General features: G+C 31.7%; 1 protein-coding gene across 6 annotated transcripts in view; it reads left to right on the forward strand.

The window, feature by feature from the left end:
* LOC130900762 (transcription factor Sox-18-like) overlaps window positions 1-23,145 on the forward strand; it is a 133,229-nt gene extending 110,084 nt beyond the window's left edge. For 4 of the 6 annotated variants that reach the window (XM_057811623.1, XM_057811627.1, XM_057811624.1 and 1 more), the window contains one exon: window positions 22,758-23,145. In XM_057811623.1, coding sequence (XP_057667606.1) covers window positions 22,758-23,069 — 312 coding nt within the window. In that variant the 3' untranslated portion in view covers window positions 23,070-23,145. Of the gene's footprint in view, window positions 1-1,313; window positions 20,142-22,757 lie in introns of those variants that run through there. The other 2 variants (XM_057811625.1, XM_057811626.1) reach the window with 1 other exon arrangement.

Below are 23,145 nucleotides of genomic sequence, written 5' to 3' on the forward strand. Positions count from 1 at the left end.
AAAGCTAACACCATAGTACCCAACGTAGATATACACAGAAGAAATAAGTATTCTGACACATATAAATAACGATTGATAATGACAATAATGACAATGGGTATAAAATATCAAACGTGAAACGATCAACGCCAATCTTGATTTTGAAACTTTGTTGTTCGCTATTTTTATTTGGTTCAGAGATTCAGAGATGACATCTCAACGATTTACAATCAACGCACATTAACACCAATATAAGATATAATTTTTCAATCAATTTAATGTATTATTTATAGAAAATAATGCCCCAATGCGATTTTTGTAAAAATTTAACATTGAAAAACAATTTATTCTGCCCTTAGAGATAATACAAAGTGACAGTAAACATGTAGTAGAATTTATACATACTGTAATGTTTGTCTGATTTATTCATACCATTTCTATTTATAAGGTGAATTAATAAACACTGTCTCTTGCCTTCTTAATTTATTTACACACCATTCATTACACTTAATTTGATTTTATTTAAATTTTTCGATTACTTTGCTAATTCTCTGGTCACTAAAACTATTTATTATATACTGAACTAACAGCGCTACATAAACTTATTTATATACCTATCCCAAATACTCTAAATCTACAAAAATAAAGAAACAAACGAAACAAAACAAATAAATAAATAGACCTTCCTAAAAATTATTCAAAAGAAGCAATGTAAATAAACCGCTTAATATAAAAAAATATTTACACACAAACATCAAAAGAGACGCGTTCACCTAAATTCAGAAAACAAAATATTTTTATGGAACATCACAGGTTATAATTTTAGGATTCTATTGTAGTTGGACAGGGCCGGTCTAGGGACCCATTCCGCGAATTTGCTCGTAACAATATATATCAGATTATGTTGTAGCTACTCATTTCAACTCAAAAACTGGAAATTTATCAAATTTCTTCAAATTAATAACTTATATCGCGATACGTCATTATGGTTGTTCTATTTTTGGTAATTGCTAACTGAAAATATATTAAAAGTGCTACAACATTGTCGCATATGTCACTTTCATTGGTTATTCATGTAATTTGCCAATCTCTTATAGCATTTAAAAAAATATTATACATGGTGCAATTTTCGATATGAAACCCTAAATTTTTGCAAAGCCAGTCCTGGAATTTTTAAGTTTAACCAATACTAGTAGATTGCTTGTTATTAGTGTACTGCATTATGAGTTTTTCACTCTGTATAATGAATGTTAATGTTTGTCTTCTATATTCACTATAAACTATGATTATTTTAAATTTGTACCATTTTATTTAATAATTTGTTTTGTTAACAGTCAAACACATTATCAACAAGTGCCATTCGTACTTCTTCTTATTCCATAACTCCAAAGAAGCCATCAACGAAACCTCTACCGGATTTCAACGAGGCTTTCGGCTCAACGGAACGTGGTCGTTTCCAAAGTCCTCCAGATCCAAGATTAGCCCCAAACAAAGGCTTTTTGGATCTTTTCGAGGAGGGACCACCATTAAAATTTGAAGATTTCCAAATCTAAAATAATTGTTTTGAGAGAAATGGTTTTTAATGAGATTAACACTTGTTTAAAGTTTATAATAATATACCTTCTAACAGTTTCTCTTTATTTCGGATACTTATAATAAATATGTTGATTCAATATTTTTACTGGGAGTTTCGAAAAATTCAGTTGTTGAAATTCCTATAAAATTTCACTTTAATAATAGATTCAGCTCTGCATTTTTAGCTCTAATAAAAGAGCCAGTGACTGGTTGTATTTGACCAAACCTAGATTATTTGAGTTTGTGCTACTCACAAAACGCAAAGCGACGATTACTGCTAGAGCTCAGATAGGCCAAGTATCAAAATTTGACAAAATTTTTAGGTCCACGTCTATTATTTGTGAATTTGAAAATACAATTTATCAGTAGAAAAATTTATACCAGAAGACAATTCGGGAAAATTGATGATAATTGGATTTTCTAGAAAACCATATATTCCATTCAAAAATTGATATGATTTTCAAAATCCCCAACGAGATTCACAAGAAGATTTTTTAATTCCTTCACAATAAACTCAAATTTTCAATTTTTTGCTAGAAAATCGAAAAATTTATCGCATCCTTCAATAAACAAAACGTGTACTTTTAGTGTAGTCAATGAACCCAAAACTAGTGTCTTACCTCCGAATTTTTTTTCTGTGATGCATGGAATTGGGTTCATCTTTGGCTACCGTTATACTAGGATTCTAGCATCCGGGATGCTGGCATCTGCGAGGTTAGCGGGGCATTAAATCAAATGGGAGCGATTAGACTAGGGATGCCAGCATCGGATGCTAAAACAGCCTCCCGGAGGCTCGATTTTGCTGCTGAAATGCGAGCTGTCGGTCGCTTTTTGCATACCGGGATGCATAAAATCGTTTGTGGGACATTGGTTCAAATGCGGCGTATTATACTAGGCTGCTAGTATCCGAGAAGGCGCTCTATTTGACATATGCGCGCGCACGCAGTTTGATCACGTGAGGGCCTGAGGCTGCTCTCTGCACTACACGTGTCGTCTCGAGTCGAGTGATTACTGTGAAAGAAGGAAGTAACATTCTAAAGTAATTAAAAAATCTTGTTTCACTATTGCACAGTGCATCAAACAATGTAAAATACAAACTTTTAACACGACGGACAGGGGTCCACACTAAACTTCCTTTTTGCACGGTGCCTTCTTTTCTTAATTAGTAACATCAGCAACAACATATCTTCATTCGTTGGGGCCATATTGACGACTGGAAAAAAATTAAAATAAAATAGCAGTTCGGGATTCTAGCATCCCAACACAAATTCGACTCAAAGTGGGATGCTAGCATCCTAGTATAATGGTATCTTCACCCTTAACTTCAAGAGTGAAAATAATCTGAGCTCCGCTCCGCTCCGTGAAACTATAAAGTATTTTCTAACACAATTACCTCATGATAAAATCATTTTCCACCCCTTGAAAACCTTACTACCCTTGCAAATAACCCCTAAATTGAGAAAATCAAAAACAATTACTTTAGTATTAAAGATTTAAGTATAGAGTAAAATATATTTTATGTTCTCTATCTTAATGGAATTTTTAACCCCCTTTTGACACTTAAAAACAACCACTTGAGAAAAAATTGTTTAAAAATATTTCTTTTGATGAAACGAAACGGATTTGAATGCTATTATTATCATATTCTCAAGTTTTTAAATATAAACGAATTTCACTGCTTAAAATATTATTTATGTAAGGCAGAACTAATTAGTTATAAATATTTATGTAAAAAATGAACCCAAAAAATGTGCTGAATTAAAAATTGTACTTTTCGTTATTTACCAGTTAATTTGGTGACAATTTAATCGATTTCTCACTTAGATATTTGAAAGAAACTGATTAAATTAATACGACAATAATCAAAAATCTACCAGGGATAATCTAAGCAATACACATACGTATCTTCATTCACTTTACACCAAATATTCACACTCCGAAATTTTGTTTTTAGACGACGCCTTCTGAAAATTGTTCGTTCTGTATTCATTTACAGACCGAAAGTTGCGTTTTGAGTGTTCCATGTAGTGAAACTGACAGTTCCGTACTGCAAAACACTTTTGGGACGTTCTGGAGTAGAAAAATTTAACTTCCTTAAATGTGGCTCTAGCCACTTCAATGTTGACAGTTGACAGTTTCAATTCAATTATTTTGCATAACCTTAAATTTTTAATTTTCTGAAATTATTTGTTTTATCCGAAGTTTAGTCAAATACAAATAGGTTCATGGCTCATGGTTAGGTTCACTATGATTTCCAGATAAGTGAAACTGTTTAATAGTTCGATTATTATCGTAAGCAAATTTATTTCAATAAATCAAAGTGTTAATCCAAGTTTAAAATTCATTTCTCAAATTTATCGACAAACATATATCGTTTTTTTTTTTCATTTCTTAATATGTTTATTAAATCTCATATTATTATTTCAAATGTAGGTAAGGGTATTTATTAACACCCCTTATGTGATAAATCGGGGTTTATCGATGTATATCTATAATAAAATAAGCGACATTGAATCAAAAATTGAATTTATCGTTAAAATGATTTTTAACGTAGATAATCATTTGGAAAATTGACATTTTTGTTTAAAAACGAAAGTTTATTTATTGTTACAATTAAATAGGGGAATATATATATGGTTGTTGATGTTTCTGATAACTTTAAACCAGAATAATAACTAATTGCAGTATCCTACAGTACATCCAAGCGTTCTTATTCGTCTTTTTTTCTCACTTCCTATTCGGGTTTTTTTTGTATATAATTTGCAAATGTCTCCCCATTTTGTCTAATATAACATAACACTAAATAATATTGGAATAGGCCAACTCCAACAGAATCTTAATACCCATATGATAGGTTGCCTTTAGCTACTATATCTTACTAGCCTTTTGTTATATTATTGAATGTAATGATTTTTGGCTTCGATTTTTCTCCAGGCTCTGCGTCTCCAGAATTAGAGAAGAACAAAGTCAAAATTTTTCGTTCAATCAACAAATATTCATTGCGTAAACCCTTCCACAATAGAATGTGACCAAATTATTAGACACATTGCAAGATTTCATGTAACATTAATTACATACTGATATTGATCATTTTATTGTTTTAAATTTGTTTTTTATTTTCATATTATCTAATTAGTTAACATAAATAAAACAGTGTGAATCTAGAACATCCATATCATACATGAATATTTTATTCTAGAAGCTGGTTTTTGTTGGTGAACACCTCTTAAGCCATTTCTCTTTTCATCAGCTCTCACAAATTTTCAATTGAGTTCATATTGGGGTTATTACCCGGCTAATCCAACATAGAAATATTTTCGTGTGCCAAAAAATCTTTAAGAAACCGAGCAGTGTGGCAGGTAGCTCCATATTTCATGAAAGTTCATAGTTCCCTTTTTGTGACGTACAGACGTCCAGTACTCTTACCGCTCGTGAGTGACAAGATCATTACTTTGGTGGGATGTTGGAAAGACACAGGATATTTTCTTCCATGACGACGACGCACTTACAGAGCTTTTTTCCTCAAAATTTTGAAAGATTTGAAAATACTATAGAAGAGCCACCAGGTCTTGAGTCAACTTGGAGAAAAGATAAAATAAAATTAGAGTCAATTAGTTTCAATGAAACTAACGAACTTGCTAGAAATTTCAATGGACCACAGAATTGACGTATTGAAAATTCCGTTCGGATGGGTTTCAATCGATTTTTTTATTAAATATTGGTATAGTAATGGAAAATATGTAAGTGAAATACGAAGGCAAACTGATAATACAAAGGATATAGAAAAACAATGGACACAATCAGAAAATAATATAGTAATAAACCTCAGAGCAAATATTAACAAAGAAAATATGCAATAATACAAAAAAAAGTCAGTGTGGCAGATAGCTCCATCTTTCATGAAAGTGAATAGTTCCTTATTTGGAAGCCATTTCCTTATGAGGTACAGACGTCCAATTTTTCATTAAATTACCGATCTCCAGAAGTCCATATCTTTGTCTTGCCATTGTTGGACCCACTTCAAGCGCTTCACTATCATTTCTGCTATTAACTTGGGCTTCTTGGCAGGGCGATAAGCATTAAGATCTAATTCTTTCAATTTTCTTCGATATGTGCGCTCAGAAGCATTTACTTTATCATCTTGGAGATAGCAAATCTGTTTTATAGATATTGGTGTTCTACCGCATTTTTTCTTTCTTTTTGTCTCAATTTTCTGTCTTATGCGTCGTACTCTACACGCATCAGAAATATTATATCTTCGTGATATTTCCTGGTTTGTGAATTTTTTCGCATTCTCACGAGCCCTCAATTTTTTTATTTGGTGGAAGATCACCTATAAAGAAAATAGTGGAACTATTTTTTTTTGAAGACACTGCATACAAAATAAACTAATAACTGAGTAGTATTCCGAATCCGATACAGGTTTGTACTTGATTACGTTCATGTATCACTTTATCAATACAGTGTTCCCATGTGTTAAAAATAAATAACTATCGGTAGTCGAGAACAAATTTTTTTAAATAAAAATCAATAATATTCCAATTTGAATGTACAATTACGGTATATAACATATAATTATTAAAATAATATACAATATACAGTGCGTCTAACAATTTTGCCAGAGACTGTAACTGTGTAACCCCTTTATTTATATTTATTTGATCTAACTGAATTTACCTACTCTTTTATTTGGTTACCTTCAAAGAACCTTCGCCGTTTCGAAGTACAAGTGACACAACTGCAACATCAAATTTATATAACGTATAATTGTGAAGGGTTTAAATGACAAAACATATTGAGTAATATATTGAGGATAGGATATATATACTCAACTTTCATTTTCCAAGGATTACCCTAATTTCAACCCCTAAATGCATTTCTTTAAAAATGTTTAGAGCTTACAAACTCTCGTTTGTTACTTAATTCAAAAAACAGAATTTTGGAAGCTATTTTATCATACATCTGAGTATGTAAGTTGTATTTTAGGGTATAATATACACAGCGACCCAAAAGATCAACTCTATATTGTACGTTAATTTAGGTGTTTATCAAAAATCAAACTTGCGAATTGTGGTAAGAAACAAATGAGGCATGTGACCTGGTACTATAAGTTCGTATATTTCGAGTTTCGTTTCCAGATTTTCGAAATAACCAGACTTATATTCTCTAATTCACTCAAAATTTGTTGGCAATTCTTGTATGTACTTTAAAACATGAATTTTCGAAAAAAACAAATAGCATGGTAACATTAAATGAACATTTGTTGATAAAAAACTTTATTTAATTTTAAGTTCATAGCGTAATTATCAAATTGTGCCTTTATAAGGACTGTTTTGGGAATTTCATTTGAAATATCATTTCAAGAATTTTATTGTTTTTGTATTATTTTGGGACCAATGATTCCTGTAGTTTGTTTTAATGTTAATGAATAGTAAAAGGCTCATTATTATTTCAACAGACAAGTGAAGTGTATACCTTGATAAACATTTTGGAAATAACAGGTAATATTTTTTTATTCAAAATATTTACTGTTGTCTACGACTTTCCGTATAACCGAATAATCACAGCTATGTGTTTATTACTTCTATAGGGTTCATTACACTCAAAATAGTAGAATTCAGAAAACTGATTATTAAGGCTTGAAAATTTCCCTAACTAGAGATGATAGTAATCGCCAAAGGTTAATGATTTTAAATTAATGCAACCCTAAAATTAGCGACACATCTTTTAATTGATGTTGGAAAACATATTCCATGGTACTATTCTCATTCGTATTCATCCATTTTTAATATAATTTGGGATTTAATGTTCAATATTAATTACATATGGTCGAATCTAGTGTAATTATTGATCGAAATGAACTCCATTTTCTTACTGACAATAGAATATCCCATATTTAAAGTCTAGTTCTTTTTTAAACGTTTCTGCGAAAATAACTTTGCACAATACGTGATTTAAAACATCAACATTATGAGGATAACGGAAAGTAACAAATTCCCAAACTAGAAGAACCTCCAACCGAAGTCTCGTCCAGACTAAAATTGGTCCATTGTAAACTTTTCACTTTAACTATATATTTTTTTAGTTTACTCATCAGATAGAAAAAAATATGATGTGTGACAATTTAATATGCTTCAATGTGACTTTTTTTTATTATTAACATAAATAGGGTTATTGACAATCAAAAATTTAACACTCTTCTTCTACTGTAACAATAAGCCCTAGTATCAAGTTTGGGGTGGGAAGTCTAGCTCTAATTCTTCTTTTTACCTCAGTCCCTGAATGTTCTATCGGATTTAGGTCAGGACTGTATGCTGGCCACTCCATAACCCGAAAACCGACTTCTGCATTATAATCTTGCACGATTGTGGCGGTGTACGGCTTTGCGTTGTCATACATAAATTTCTAAAATCTCCTCGATATATCTATCAGCTGTTAAACCTCTTCTTCTGAGAACATAGTCGCCCCTATGAATGAACACAGTTCAAGGTTCGTGCTCCTATAGAAATTGTAGAACAGATCATGCAGTAACCACCACCATAAGCACTCCGCTCTTCAAAGCAGTAATCTGAAACTAGCTCTGTCTTGGTCTTCTGTATCTGGTCTATCATGGAGGCATATTCTGGTCCCATCTGAGAACAAAACAGTGGTGTCCGATTCAGATGATCCTGTACAAAACGCAGGTGTGCTTGCCGATGAGCTGGAGTGAGTTTTGGACCAATCGCAAGTGTTTTGGGGGACAGGCTATTTACCTGCAATCGTTGTTTTACATTCCACTGACTAATGGTCACTCCTCGCACCTAATGGAGCTATCGTTGCACTTAAACAACATTAAGGTGATTATTAATGTTGTTGACACAATAAAGCGTATGTATATCTTTTTCTGCCAATTCCAGGTCGCTTATGGAATGATCCAGTCTCTTCATAACGCTGGCACACTTTTCGAACCGCTGCGTGGGCGGCTTTTGTGATGTAGTATGCATTAAACTAACACTTGAATACTATTAAAACGCAAAATACAGGTTGATACGCATATAAACGATAAGCCCTACGTATAAAATTATACTCACATTAAATCATATTAAATTGTCTTTCAAACAGCATATTTCTTTTTTATGATCTGATGAATAAATTAAAAAAGATCTAGTTGAAGTCAAAAGTTTACAGTGGGCCGATATCTATGCACTCAAGTTCAGATACGAAGATCAAAATTCAGAATTGAGACTGCTATAGCCTAATAGACCTAATCACCTTTGAAATACAAGTAAGACAATAATCCACATTTGCCACATTTGTACTGACAAAAACTGAATAAAAAGAATTAGATGAAATTCAAAGTAACTTAATGCGAATGAATTTTACAAAGAAACACCCTCATAAATTGCCTATAAACATTAATAATCATATTTTTTCATACGCAAACACCGTATGTAAGCGTGAACTATATTCTAAGATTCGAAGTAAAAAAATTTCAAGGAAAGAAATGTAGAAATGGATCTCAAATGTACTACAAATCATGCAAATATCCCAAAACAAGGTATTGAGGGCTAGAGGGCTATTGTTAACGCCTCCAAAGGGACCTAGGAATGGAAATAGTAAAAACGAGGAAAAATATTTTGAATAGAATCATAAAGCAATGAGAACGTTGAATTAAATCAGTTGCTGGACCAACGTGAGGTAGTTGAAGATTCAAGAGTTGTTTCTGATGTACATATCGTGGTATACCCTATACTTTACAAAGAACTAGAAGCTGGTGCACCGAATTCATATGAATTGTCAGTTTTTAAGTTGAATTACATATTTTTCATGCTATTTGAATCGATTTGGAATTTATTTAAAGGTGACTAGCTACCAGTTCTTGGACAATAGTGAATATTATAGGAAAATAAATAGCTACATGTGACGTAGACGAATATATTCAATATTTATTCAATTAGAAGAATTTGTAAAAAGATAACTTCATGTTTATTGTACTTACACTTCGCCTTAAATCGTGAAAGCTCTACTGTCTTTTAATCTAACAGGTATTTCCATAAAAATACCTTGTTAAAAGAAGTATTGTGATAACTAGCTAAATTTTATATTTATTGAAAATATATAGATATAGAAAAACAAATCTAGGACCCATTTCACTTTTAAGGTAAAGTGAAAAGAAAACTCTATTCTAATCTATAAGTACCTAAGATGTAATTGGTATGATGTTTATCAAAAGATATATCAGGTTAAGAACAAAATTGAAAGCATGCTCCAATTGTACATAATATTTTATTTTCCGTTCTAAAATGAAATATCTTCTTAATAAGACGTGAAACATTTTTCGGAGTTTGAATTTGATAATTATACAAGTTTTGTTGGGTATCAGTTAATTGGTAAAATAAGAGAGAACTTGCTCTGATACTTACCAATAATTCAAATATGATCATTACTATCTCGTCTTGTTTATCTGTATGCTAAATCTAAACTATTTCGAATATTTCAAATTATTGTGTCCATTTTGTCCCCCATGTGTAAAAGTCATTCCTTCTTTTAGTTACTGTACTTATTCATGGAAAATCCCAATCATGTCAAATTTAAATTATAACATTTTTCAACGTGGTAACCCCTTTTATATGGTTACTACCCCAAATTATTTATATTGCTTCACATTTTCCTGAATAATGTCCGCGATCTTGCTTAGGATAAAAACAAAAAGATTTTGAGTTCATCGTCAGTTTCAGTTCTTGTATTTTCTTGTGTGTTTTCGTTTTCACTTTTAAGTTCTCTCAAGTCCTGGTCTTCCTCCGGTTGAAGGGAAATATTAACAGAGTTGTAAGAGTCACTGGAAATTTCACAGAAAAACAAGTAAAAGGCAATTACCAACTCGTAATTGTGATAAGGATATTAACATAACACCGAATATAGGAAATCGGAAAAAAATTTCAATAAGATCTTTGTTTTTTACCTCAATGAATACATTTTCTTATTCCCTATCAAATGACATTGAGTTTTCACTGTCCTAATCGTATTTATAATGAGAGGCTCAACTTGCATATCAATGACAATGTCTATATTGCACATTTTGGTTTCAACCATTTCCTGGACACTCTTTCCAGTTATTCAATGTGATTCTTTCATAGCTTCATGAAAATTATTTTTAACGTCAGAAAATTTGAATGTTTTATTTCGGTAAACACTTGAGGAAGATACGAAGATAAGAAAGTTTGCCGTTTTAGAAATAACGTCATTAACAGTCTTGTCATTATTTTCTTGCATTTCATTTTTATGAATATTCATTTGTATTTCGCTAGCATTTAAAGTTCTCTTCTTAGGCGAAGTATAGCTAATGTTATCATCTGTTTCCGTGCCAGACATGCTTAAGAAAATTATGCAACAGATAAATAAAAACAATACGATGCCATCCATATACTTCACCTGATATAACATCTTCTTCAGTGATGCGGCGCTCGCTCCTCCCACGCGGCTTTTTATTTGTGATATATTATGATCCCACTGAGTTGAACCAATAACGATGCCACGCCACGTTTCGTCCAGAATTTTCACGTGCTGATTACGCACTGATCATTGTTTTGGTTCACTATTTTTTTTTTTTCGTTAAATGAACTTTAAGTTTCCAACGAACACTCATAAATTTTCTTCGATGTTTTTGAAGGTAAATTACTCTTATTTACTGTTTTGCTTTATAGGTTGAAAACAAACTCTGTGCTGTAAATAATTTTTTAAGACCAATATGACCTCTACAAACGTTAAACAATCACATTTGGAAAATAATTATGTTTATATATTGTGCATGTGAAACTTAATCTTTCAATTATCAAACCCGCTGATTATCAAAAATTGAAAAATTGATATCAAACAAAACTTGATAGTTTTAAAAATAAGGTCGTGCCTTAGTAGATATTCAAAAATTATCAGTCAAAATATACATATAAATTAATATAAGAGCTTCCCTTATTATATGAATGGAAGTTTTGTACATATGAAATTTAAAACATATGCTTCCCATTAAAAAAAAAGAAAACATGTTGTACAGCGAGATATTCTAAATCTTCCTTTAGTCTTCATATGAATTGTACAGGATATTTCTTGGTGACTGTGACTTAAATTACCAAAAAACAACTCAGAACGTACCTGAATTTCCCATAAGATTGTTCAATTTGAATAAAATTCGTTTCATTGAACTTTTTTTTCATATTCTGACCAATCTTGTTACTGCATTACTTTCTACTTTACTAATTTTACATAGTGTATAAATGATTATATTTCGGTCATAAGCACCGAAGTACAATTGCCTTCACAGTTGTCTCCGTATACATTAAATAGTTTTATATTTATGTCCACGTTCAAGTAGTGTTTAACTGATGCAACTAATTTGTTCACATAATTTTATAGATATGTCTGTGGATGGATAATTCTCCCACGTTCATCTAGAAGGCTTGTTATTTAGGTGTCGTTTCGAGATAATCAAGGCGTGAGAACTCATTTTAAAATGGCGCTTTATCTTTTCTAATCACTCTAAATCGCCAAAAATGTCTGGTGCGTATCAGCAAAAAACTGAACCAGCTGCGATTGAAGGTCATCGTCATTTGTGAAAGTTTGACCATTCAAAAAATAGTACAAATTTCGAAATAAATGCTTATTAGATGGTGCCAGATCAAGCCTGTATGAAGAATGTGGTTTCACTTCCCAGCCAAGCTCCAATAGTTTCCCTCGAGTTGCCAAAGATATGTGGGGCCTTGCATTATCATGGTGGAACACTAAACCTTTCCAATTTGACAATTGTGGCCGTTTTTCTTTGATTGCTTCAATCAGTTTCATTAAATGATGACAGTAAACATCAAAATTGATCATTTGGTTCCTTGGAAGCATCTTTGTAATCCCACTAACTGACAGCATGGGCTTTTTTTATTGTTTTTCAGCTTTCGATGTTGTTCATCATGTGTGCTCCATGATCGTTTTCGAACTGTTACTGTACAGGACCCATTTTTTATCACCAGTGATGATTCTTTCCAAGAAAGGGCCGGTTCCATTTCGTTTGAGGTGCATATCGCAAATGTTGATTCTTTATGATAAATGAATTTCTTTCAATTCGTGAGGTATCCAAATATCAAACTCCTTAACTAGCCCAAAATATTTTAAGTGTCTGTGATATATGTAGCCTCTTCACAACCTCTCGAACATTTTTTGACGATCCTCTTCAATTATGACTTTGTTCATCATCAACTTCAGTAGGCCAACCCAACCAGATCGTTGTTGATCCTTGAGGGAAAAATATCCAGAACGGAATTTTTTATACCAATTCTGACACATGCGCTCTGTTAAGCAATTAACACAGAAACTTGACATATTTCTTTTTGAGCCGCAAAAGCTTTTGTTCCTCTACGGAAATAAAAAAGTAAAATATGCCGAAAATGTTTGTTTCTGCAGTCCATTTGATATTAACCCACAACTAATAGCTTTGATAAAAATCACGCAAGTTAGATCAATGTGACCAGAATCACGTGACAAACGGCAAAGTACAGAACTAACATAAATTGTTCAAAAAATAAAGCAACCTCATAGTTATTTCCACATTTTTCAACCTAAGTCAATTTTAAATGTCAAATATGTCCACTATCTTCGAAAGTATGTGCATAGACTGTTCTCAGCGGCTAGTAGGGATTTGGTCGATTTTGCATTTATTAACGGCTTTTTTAGGATGTCAATTATCATATCTGCCTCTGCCTCCAAAAGTTGACTAACTAGAATTTCACCTGGTTTTTCTAATAAGAACCGTATTGTTGATGTGACAGGATACTACCCTCCATTGTCTTTTTATATGTGTTGGCTTTTGTTCCAGATTTACTTATATTGTCTGAAACAAACTGAAATGATTATTTTCATACATATTTTAAAAAGCATATTTCATTAGAAGGTATTATTATGGAATATCATTTGCTTTTGTTGATGTCAAAATATAGTTTATGCCCCTCGTGTAACTATTTTCACATTTTTTCATTTATTGCACAATATTCTCAGTTTCAACATCATTTAAGTTGAATTTTTCCAGCCTGTTAGTTTCAGTGTCAAAAGTACGGTAAACAAATAATAATTAAAATTAAAATTCTTAATTAATTTGTTATGAGCATATTGGATTAGAAATATAGATGACAAGATTGACTTTAATCAAAATTTCTAGGTATAAAAAGGGTATTGCATATCATTTGACAAGACCAATTGACAATTTTTAAAACAATTTCATAGATATAAGACAAGGAAATTCACAATTCACCAAGAAATACTCTGATCTGAATCTATACGAAATTTTTTTGATAGAAACATTTCACACTTATGAATGCTAACCATTTTTTTAGATCGACCTATGAAAAAATAGAAATATGTACACCAACGATTATTTTTAGTTATCACAAGATTTTCAGATATATATTTAGAGGGTGAGTTTTTAATGTCAGGATTGAAGTAAAGCTGAATTCAAAGTTATCCCATTTTCATCAAGCATTAACATGCTCATATTTTTTAACCAGTTTCCAGATATTTCTAAAAAAGAGAAGAGATATAAAGTTGATATGTAAAGTATAAATCCATGTATTAAGCACAAAACTCATTAGTTATCAACATAAATTGTATTTTTAATTTTCTGATTCCTTATATTAAGTAAAAAATAGATAAGTAAAAACCCCTGACATGTCGTTGTTGCCACATTAGAAGTTATAGGAACAAATCAGAATATAGGGAAATATCTTTTTAATAATCAACAAGTACGAGGCTTGACCCAAACATTTAGCATTATTAAAAAGTTCCCAGTGGTGTTTTCACTTTCTTATGTAGGTCTAAAAATCAGCTTTTTGAATTGCTTCACTGCATTCGTCGAATTAATTTCAACCGGTCTCTTTTGAGAAGTATTTTGGATTTAATCTGAAATATACAGAGTCTGCTAAAGCTTCACACTCGATACTTTGTTAAATATAGCTGTTTGATTGATTCGCTGGCGTCCTATTGTGCAGCCAATTAACGCTAGCAATTTTTTCAGTACTTCAACGTATACATTATTCTTAAGTGATTGTGCGACGTCTCTGAGTATATTCGTGTGCTATAACACCTTCATAATTGAAGAAAACAATCGACGAATTTTCCTCCGTCTTTGACGATCATTTTTGGTTATGGCGATACTTCCACAGTAAAAATACTCTCTGGATCGATCATAGCCGTAATTCCATAATTCATCATCAGTAATGATTTGGATGGTAAAAAGACACTCTAAGTGAATGTACGTCAATCACCAACCAACATGTTAACTTGGTAACTTACATAATCGAGTTCGTGAAAACTATTCAATATCCATACCATATCTTGTGTTTTGAAACTGAGATATAAAGGTACAAGGTACAAGTATTATGCGCTTGAGTTTATTGAAATTGTCTGTTTTGTTTTTTATATTATTTTCTAGATATCCTAATAGAAATATTCCAAAGATGGCGCTGTTTACTCAATTCCCATTAAAGTAATTCCGAACAGCAATGTCGAATTATGCAAGGACTACGAGGACCGTTTTTTTCCATTTTTTTTTTCAACCTCGGATAGGCTGTAAATGAAAGACAAGTTCATATAAAACAATAATTTTATTACCAAAAGATTGGTACACCCATGGTTTCTTTTCCACATAATTACATATCTGTGGACAAGCTTTTCAATACTCTCTTCAAAGAAAGTTTCCGCCAGTGTAGCCTAATCGCTCAGTAACAATACAACACAAAACGGACCTTGAAACTTATGGAAATTCCGTTGTCAAAACAGTAATGGTGAATCAGCGTTTTTCTTTTACAATTCTGTCAACTCGTTGAACCAGGTCATCTGAAACGACACATTTGCCTCCTTGGCACCTTTCATCAATACGGTCATCTTTAAACTTTCGCCACCATTCACACCCAACACCATCACATATGAAGTTTTCCCAATACACACGGCTCATTCTCTGATGGATTTCTGCAGCACCACGTGGTTCAGCCTGTGGAAAACTTCGCAATTCACACTTGGCGGGAGCATCAATAATGGCGGACATGTTTACATGTCTGTAGCACAACGCCGACTGACGCCTGATTGTCAAAAATGGCGGTGTGTGTACTGCAAGAGCTTCACAGTCGCCTACAGCGCATTCTCGCTTTCTTCTGCCCGCGTAGCGTCTGCTAGGAGCGATCGGAGGTTGAAAAAAAACGGCACCAGTATTTAATTTTTCAAATAACTAAATATTTTTTCAAATGAATCACCCGAAACCCAATGAGTTATGGATCATAAAGAGGATTCCAATACTATTTCCTTACATATTTACTTTTGTGTTATTTGCTTCCGTATCTAACATTGGGATTACTCAATTGTGCCATGAAACACTATAAAAAAATGTAAAAGGAGTTTGATTCAGTTTATATGGTTCACAAGTAGACCCGGGTCGATAATTTTTGAAACAAAAAAAATCAATAGTTGGATGAAACGTTCTGGAGCAGGAAGAAAGAAAAGTATACTTTATTTAATATGGATATAAGAGAACAATAATGGCTTTTGGAATTACGCTAGGGCACGTTGTCATTTTCGATCACCTGTCATCTAATCTACATTACTACGTTCCCTCTGTTGGGTATGGAATATCGCACCCCAACCACCGGGTAGGCAATAAGCAATGGTGTTACGAATTACATTAAATTATATTTCAATAATAAAAATGACAGGAAAAATAATTTATAGGCGATTTGAGGTCGGGAAGTGGAAGGGGGTGAGTTTTTAAGGGTGAAAAACGCTTTTTTCGTTTGCCTGCAAAACAAAAGTCTTATGGAAAAAAGTTAAAATGCGATGTTGTAGGTAATAAGAAGATCTACAAATTTTGTATTCACACTTAATTAAGTTTCTATTTTTATCTTTTACAAACAAATATTTTCTCACAAAATTTGATAGAAACTTAGCTATTTATGTCCCAAACACACTGTAATTTATTTTATTTGAAATATATACTTTTTCGCCTTATTTTGTTTAGGTATTTAATTGAATATTCTCTCGTCAAAGTATCAGCTTTTTTCTAAAAATTCGGTGAACTTTTTGTTCGTTGAAATTTCTACTTTCTGATGGTATAAAAAATATTACTATCATGACGGTAAATTTTCTTAGAAACGGCTCACAAAATTGCATCCGAAAATTTTTCTCAAACATTTGTACAGTTTTCAGTTATTTATTAAAACTTTATACTCTAATTACACGTAAAACCTGAAATTCAATATTAAATTGATAAACATGAACAAAATTGCCAGGAAAAACTTTTTTTGTTTTTTCTGAGAAAATTAACCATGGCGATGATAATATTTTTCTACGTCATCAGAAAGTAGAGATTTCAACGAACAAAAGGTCCTCTGACTTTTTAAAGAAAGCTTATATTTTAACGCGACAACTTTCGATTGAAAATTAAGGTGGTTTTTCGATATCAAGTCAAAATACGACAAAAACAAAGCTATTCCAAGTCAAATAAATTACAGTGTATTTGGGACATAAAAAGATAAGCTTTCACCAAATTTCGTGAAAAGAGTGTATTTGTAAAGATAAGATAAAAATCAAAATCCAAAAACCTGGTTATTTCAATTTTTCACATAAAATTCGAGGTGATGTGAAAAAAATGTATCAATAAAAGTTATAGATCTTTTTATTACCTACAATATTGATAGTTAACTTTTTTCCATAGGATATGTAGTTTTCGAATCGTGATAAACCGTTTTTTACCGTTGAAAACTCACCCCCTTCCACTTCCTGACCTTAGATTTCCCGTATATTATTTTTTCTTTCATTTTTATTATACATATTATTTTCCTTCTTTTACTATTATTTTTTTTTCACTTATTACAATTTTTTAAGGTTTCATCGTTTAACAATTTATCTCGTATTAAAGATTTACATTTCGATGAAATTAATTTGTTCAAGAATACTGTTGATCATATCTTTGTATTTTTCAAATCATTCAATCGTTTTTTGTATTATTATATAAGTTAATTTGATTATGACTTTAAAAATTTAGGAGGTACAAAATAGATAGAAAAACCCCAAAAGTTACTTTTTGTAATTGTCTTCAATAGCTTTCAATGTACATGCATTAAAAACTGAGATTTTTTCAATAAACGATAAAAATTTATAAACAAAATTGCATCTTTTGTAATTGAGTGTGGAAAACTGTAATTCCAAAACAGTTTAATACATTAATAATTTTCACACGCAGGTATATACGATGCGCTTTACAATTTTTGGTATTATCTACTTACCCTCTTGTTCAAATTTATTGAAATTATTCATCAATATTATTGTGATCGTGAAGTAGATTTAAATATTTAGGTAAACAATGAAACACCAGATTATATTGTACAAATATATTTAAAAAAGTTGAATATTCCCAATATATATTATATTGTATGTTGTATTAGGATTATAATTAATCACAGTATGAAATGTCTAACAATAGTTTATTTAAACAAAGTGTGCAAAATAATAAGATATTTCAACTAAGGAAATGATTAAATTAAAAGTAGAACAGAACTATTAAAAATTGATTAGCATTAGTCCAATAAAATGAGTCCTGAAGTGTATTCCCAAATTTTCGATTTTACTTTTGAGTCAACAAAATAGATATGTCAAAAATTTTTTGGAATCATCTACCGGAATTTTGTAAAATTTGGTAAAAGTTACAAAAACTCCAATAGAACATTGTAGATCTTTTCATTTTACTAATATTCACAAATCAAGGGTGGCTAGAGCTTAAGGGATGATAAACAATATTCTTCTCATATTATTTTATAAAATAAGCACTAAAATGCTTGAGAGCATTCCAATAATCTTTTCCATTAAGCAGAGAATTGATATGAAGCTTTCATTTGTTATAAACAATTGAGATTTGAGATATCTGAGATTGAAATTATCAATTTTCAAACATTTTCAAGACTTTTTTTTTTTGAAAGTATGGTAATTGTTCAACGAGTTATGATTTAACCGCTAGTTACCCTGAATTTGTAAATATCAATAATAGCAAACAACTATTTTTGACTAAAACTAAAAGATCTAGAACTTAGATTTGAAATTTGTTTTGGAAACTTTGCATTTTGTCGAAACTCGATATAAATACATTATCAATTTTTTTATCCCTATCTGTAAGATGATCCCAAAAAATTATTGATAAATTTAAAGTAACCAAAAGTTCACATTTTAAGAACCATTTTTTGGATTTCAATGTGGAAGCATCTAATTGATCAACAAATAAGTAATCTCAAAATTAGATAATAATTAATGTGAATCAAAAAGCTCCTCCAAAAAAGATATGGAAGAGAGCTTTTTCAAATAAATTTTATGATTGAATAAAATGCACGCTTTGTTTACTGACACACCTTGTAAAATAAAATTCAGATTATAATATGTCGACAAAATTGACAGCGTACATATACACAATATTCAAATCGAAAGTATTAACCTATTTTAGCACATTTGCTCTCGTATAATTTGAGCAAGCAATCAATAAATGTTAAACTTTTACGCTGAATTATCATTGCTTAAGATCTAACACCGTAAAAAAGTAAATATTTGAAAAGTGTAAACCATAAATCAACGTTTCTTAACTTGTAACCTTAAATTCCCCGGCTGGAGACTCATCCTCAGGAAGTCTCGGTCTCAATTAAAGTATATAAATAACTGGTATAGTTGTTCCAATAACAATAATTGCAGATTATAAAAACTTATATAAAAATTTTTGCCGACAATTTTGTTTGATCTACTACTATAAGCGTAGATGCTTCATTTTATAAAGTGATACTTTTTATAATTACTTTTTATACAGATGCACTTAATTGTAGTCCTTCTTGGACTTGAAAAAAATCATTATTATACCTCGTTAACTTGCTACAACTGAATATTAAATTATAAAATGTAAATAGACGAGTAAAATGTACCTGTTTCTTGTGGAGTTTGGTTTAAACAGGGTACTAGACGTAAACTGAGCCCTTTTTGTACCCCATTCGTTTTTTTTGAGATGTAAGGACTAGTGAAAAATTCATTTCATCTTATTAGAACAAAATTTCTAGTTTGATTTTATTTATATTTTTATAATATATCATATTTTGATAAAGACTTAAAGAGAAGTCGAAACGTCAATTTTATCTATTTATCAAAAATTATTGAAAAAACCAATTTGGAAAAAGAAGAGCCCTAAAATCAAGAAGATTAGAAACATAATGCAAATTAATATACAACTCTGTTAAAGAGTTAATTAAGACCTACTAGAACATGATCAAAGGCTGTAGAAAATTGTTTTTTACTACAGACAGTGGTCCCATAACTAACAATTATTCACAAAAACCATAAAATGTGTGTAATAATTTGATTTGTAGGTTTGAACATGTTAAAATTATCATTGACTTAACGCAAATAATAATAACGAAATTCTCAACAGAATGTATTTTTGTGAATATGTAGAAATGTCAATGATGTCGACCATTCCATTAATTTAACGTATTAAATCCATATCAAAATGATATAGTTCAATTTGAAAATATACCTATTGATTTAGCTGCGAAGTATGATTTACGCTGTTTTATTTCTATTACCTTTTTTCCACGTCCTTAGATACCCTTTCTAACATCAATTTTCTAGCTATAGCCACATTTTTATACTTCTTATTTTTTGGGCACCCTCTTCTAACGAAGGTTGAACCCCATCAAAGTCATTTCTGTCTCTGGCCCTTCTTATCATCGTCTGAGAGTCTAAACCGGTCCATTCGTGAATATTCTTCAGCTATGAAGCCTGTCGTCTGCCAATACCACGTTTTCCCTTCGATCAGAAGTTGCAAAAGTCTGTATTTGTCATTTCTATATATGTGTCTCAGATACGAGGTCCAGGGAATTCTCAGCATCCTCCGAAAGATCCACATTTCGAAACTCTCCAAAGGCATTAGTGACTTCACCTTAAAGGTCCAAGCCTCCGTTCCTTATAATAAGGTGCTGAATACATAGCATTTCATCATCCGGTACCGGATTTTAAGGTCGAGGGCTCGGGATGTAAACAATTGTCTCATTTTTAGAAAGACATTTCTTGCTTACACGATGCTTGATTTCATTTCTATATCTGGGTCTATATCTTTTATTATCCAACACAGATTTTTTGACAAACATTGTATACTACTCTAAAAAATTGATATCTGATGGTTGCATTTTGACATTTAGACCATGCAGAACTTTTTGTCAAGAATAACTTTTTCATAAAGCCACTAATAACAAATTTTTCCATATAGTTCCAGCTTAAGTAGACACACTGTATATTGAAGAGTAGAGGAAACAACATGCTTACCTGTCGATTGAGGCTGTTATGGTTCTATGTCGCCGGTTTCAGTTCTCACCACTGCAGTCTAGACCCTTCCTGTAAATGCAATCCATCAGCTTATCGTCTTACTTTGTCGAAAACCTTTTCATAATCAATAAAACATAAAAAGAGATCCTTTTGCTGGTCTCCGCATTTTTGTAGTAGTATAATGAGACTGATCAATGCTTCCCGTGTAGCAAATTCACTACGGAAACCAAACTGTTCATCGCTTATGTCTTGTTTACATTTCTTGTAGAAGCGTTGGTAAATAATTTTTAGAAACAGCTTTAGCATATGCGACACTAACCTTCCGGCGGCGTGCCCCTTTTTATAACACCAGCAGGCGCGCGTTTGTTTTACTGTAGTTTTATTTCTTCTTTGTTTAATCAATATTCTAATTAAAACAATAAGTCTATAGAATGATATTTTATTGTATATATAAACTATTAGATGATACTTATATTATTAAGTATTAGAGGCACAAAAATTGAAAACACGTTTTATTTGAACAACATAAAATTATAACACATAACTTAATGCTCAATATTTTAACTTTTATAGTTGTTTATCACTAAACCACTGAAGTTTTTTTCTGCTTTCTTTTTTATTGTGTAAAGACTTTGGTAGGGGTGGAATAATGAATGGTGAAAAGTCTGGTTAATCCTTCAGGTATAAGGGAAAACCGAAAGAAAACACCTGTAGCACTCAGTACAAGAGTGCGCCCGTCGGAAAGTTGAACTAATAAGTTTAAAATCACTACATTTCTTGGCTTCGTTTATCTTTGGGAGGGAGAAGAAAACTGACGCCAGCTAGTCTTGTGGAATGTTTCCACTTTCATCTATCTGAATGAATAATTTAATGATAATGTTCAGATTTTTCTCTTCCATTATTTTTATGACTTCTGCGTGTATGTTATCCGGTCCAGAAGCTTTTCCATTTTTAGTATTTCGTTTTTATTTTTATACACTAGTTTATTTTTTTTGTCTCTCCTACACCGTCATTTCTGAAAATAAATTTTTCAATTCTGTATTCTATTCTACAGGGGCCTAAAACCAGAAATTATAAACTACATGTACAGTTCTGAGGTGTGACCGATTATAATCTATGCAGCTTTCATATTGTAGCCAAAATTGGGGAAGAAAACAACCCTAGACAAACTTTGAAAGGCGGCTTTCCTGGCGTATCACAATTAGTGATGCAATAAGTAGGTACCACCACAACCCCATCCGTGCAAAGGGGCGACTCCTATATTAGGACAAACAAACCTTCCTCTTATAAAAAAATTTCCCTTATCCTACCTAAAAATTATCAAACGAATCTCTCTATCTCTCATGATGTTTTAATCGTCGGTGTTGAAGGTTTTCTGCGATTTTTCTGTAACCTGGTGAACCGGTTCACCAGCCAAATGGCCGACGATAGGGAATAATGTAGCCACAGTTGTATCCGCCAATCAATTATGCGCTTTCCCTTTGAATAATGAACAAAAAAATCACAATATATATCCTCAAACCTGGAAATGTCTGCTTTTTAGGCTGGAGCTTTCTTTTTTTTTTTCTTCTTTCTTCAAAACCCGTTTGGTCGTTTGTTTTTCACCCCGAAGCAGTGCAACCGACCCTGTAGAGGAGCAACTTATACACATGGGCCAATTCCCATAATCGTCCTCACTATAAAAAAAATGTCCACATCCTATCCAAAATAAATCCAACGATCCCTCATGATGTTCTAAGACATCTGAAGAACCATGAACATCAACGTTTCAGAAGTAGAATTATCACATTAAAGATTGATTGTTTATAAGATTTCAACAGTTTTCAAACTGAAATTAGATTTTTATGTTTCAGATCTATGGTTGTTTTTGTCACAAAGACGTTTCTTGCAAATACAACCTCCATCTGCCCCTTTCTTGCGATAATTTTTGCGCAACGCCCGATTTATACACAAACGATTTGAATTATCAGACCAATTACATCACAAATTATTTTAATGGTCTACCGGAATTTGAAGTATGTAATATCAGCTACGAAGGCCACTGTTTTCCTTGCGCTTCAAGAATCAATTTTTCCGAAGAAAATAATTCAATGGAAGATTGTCTACCACCAAGTTTTTTGAAAACCAACGTTGGTTTTATTCCTATAACTTTTGGAATGAATTAATAATTATTTAAATTGACTTGTTACTTTGGTTATATTTTTAAATAAAGTGTTGAAAAAATATATTTACTGATCACCC

This window comes from Diorhabda carinulata, chromosome X, assembly GCF_026250575.1.
Source record: "Diorhabda carinulata isolate Delta chromosome X, icDioCari1.1, whole genome shotgun sequence".
Lineage (NCBI taxonomy): Eukaryota > Metazoa > Arthropoda > Insecta > Coleoptera > Chrysomelidae > Diorhabda > Diorhabda carinulata.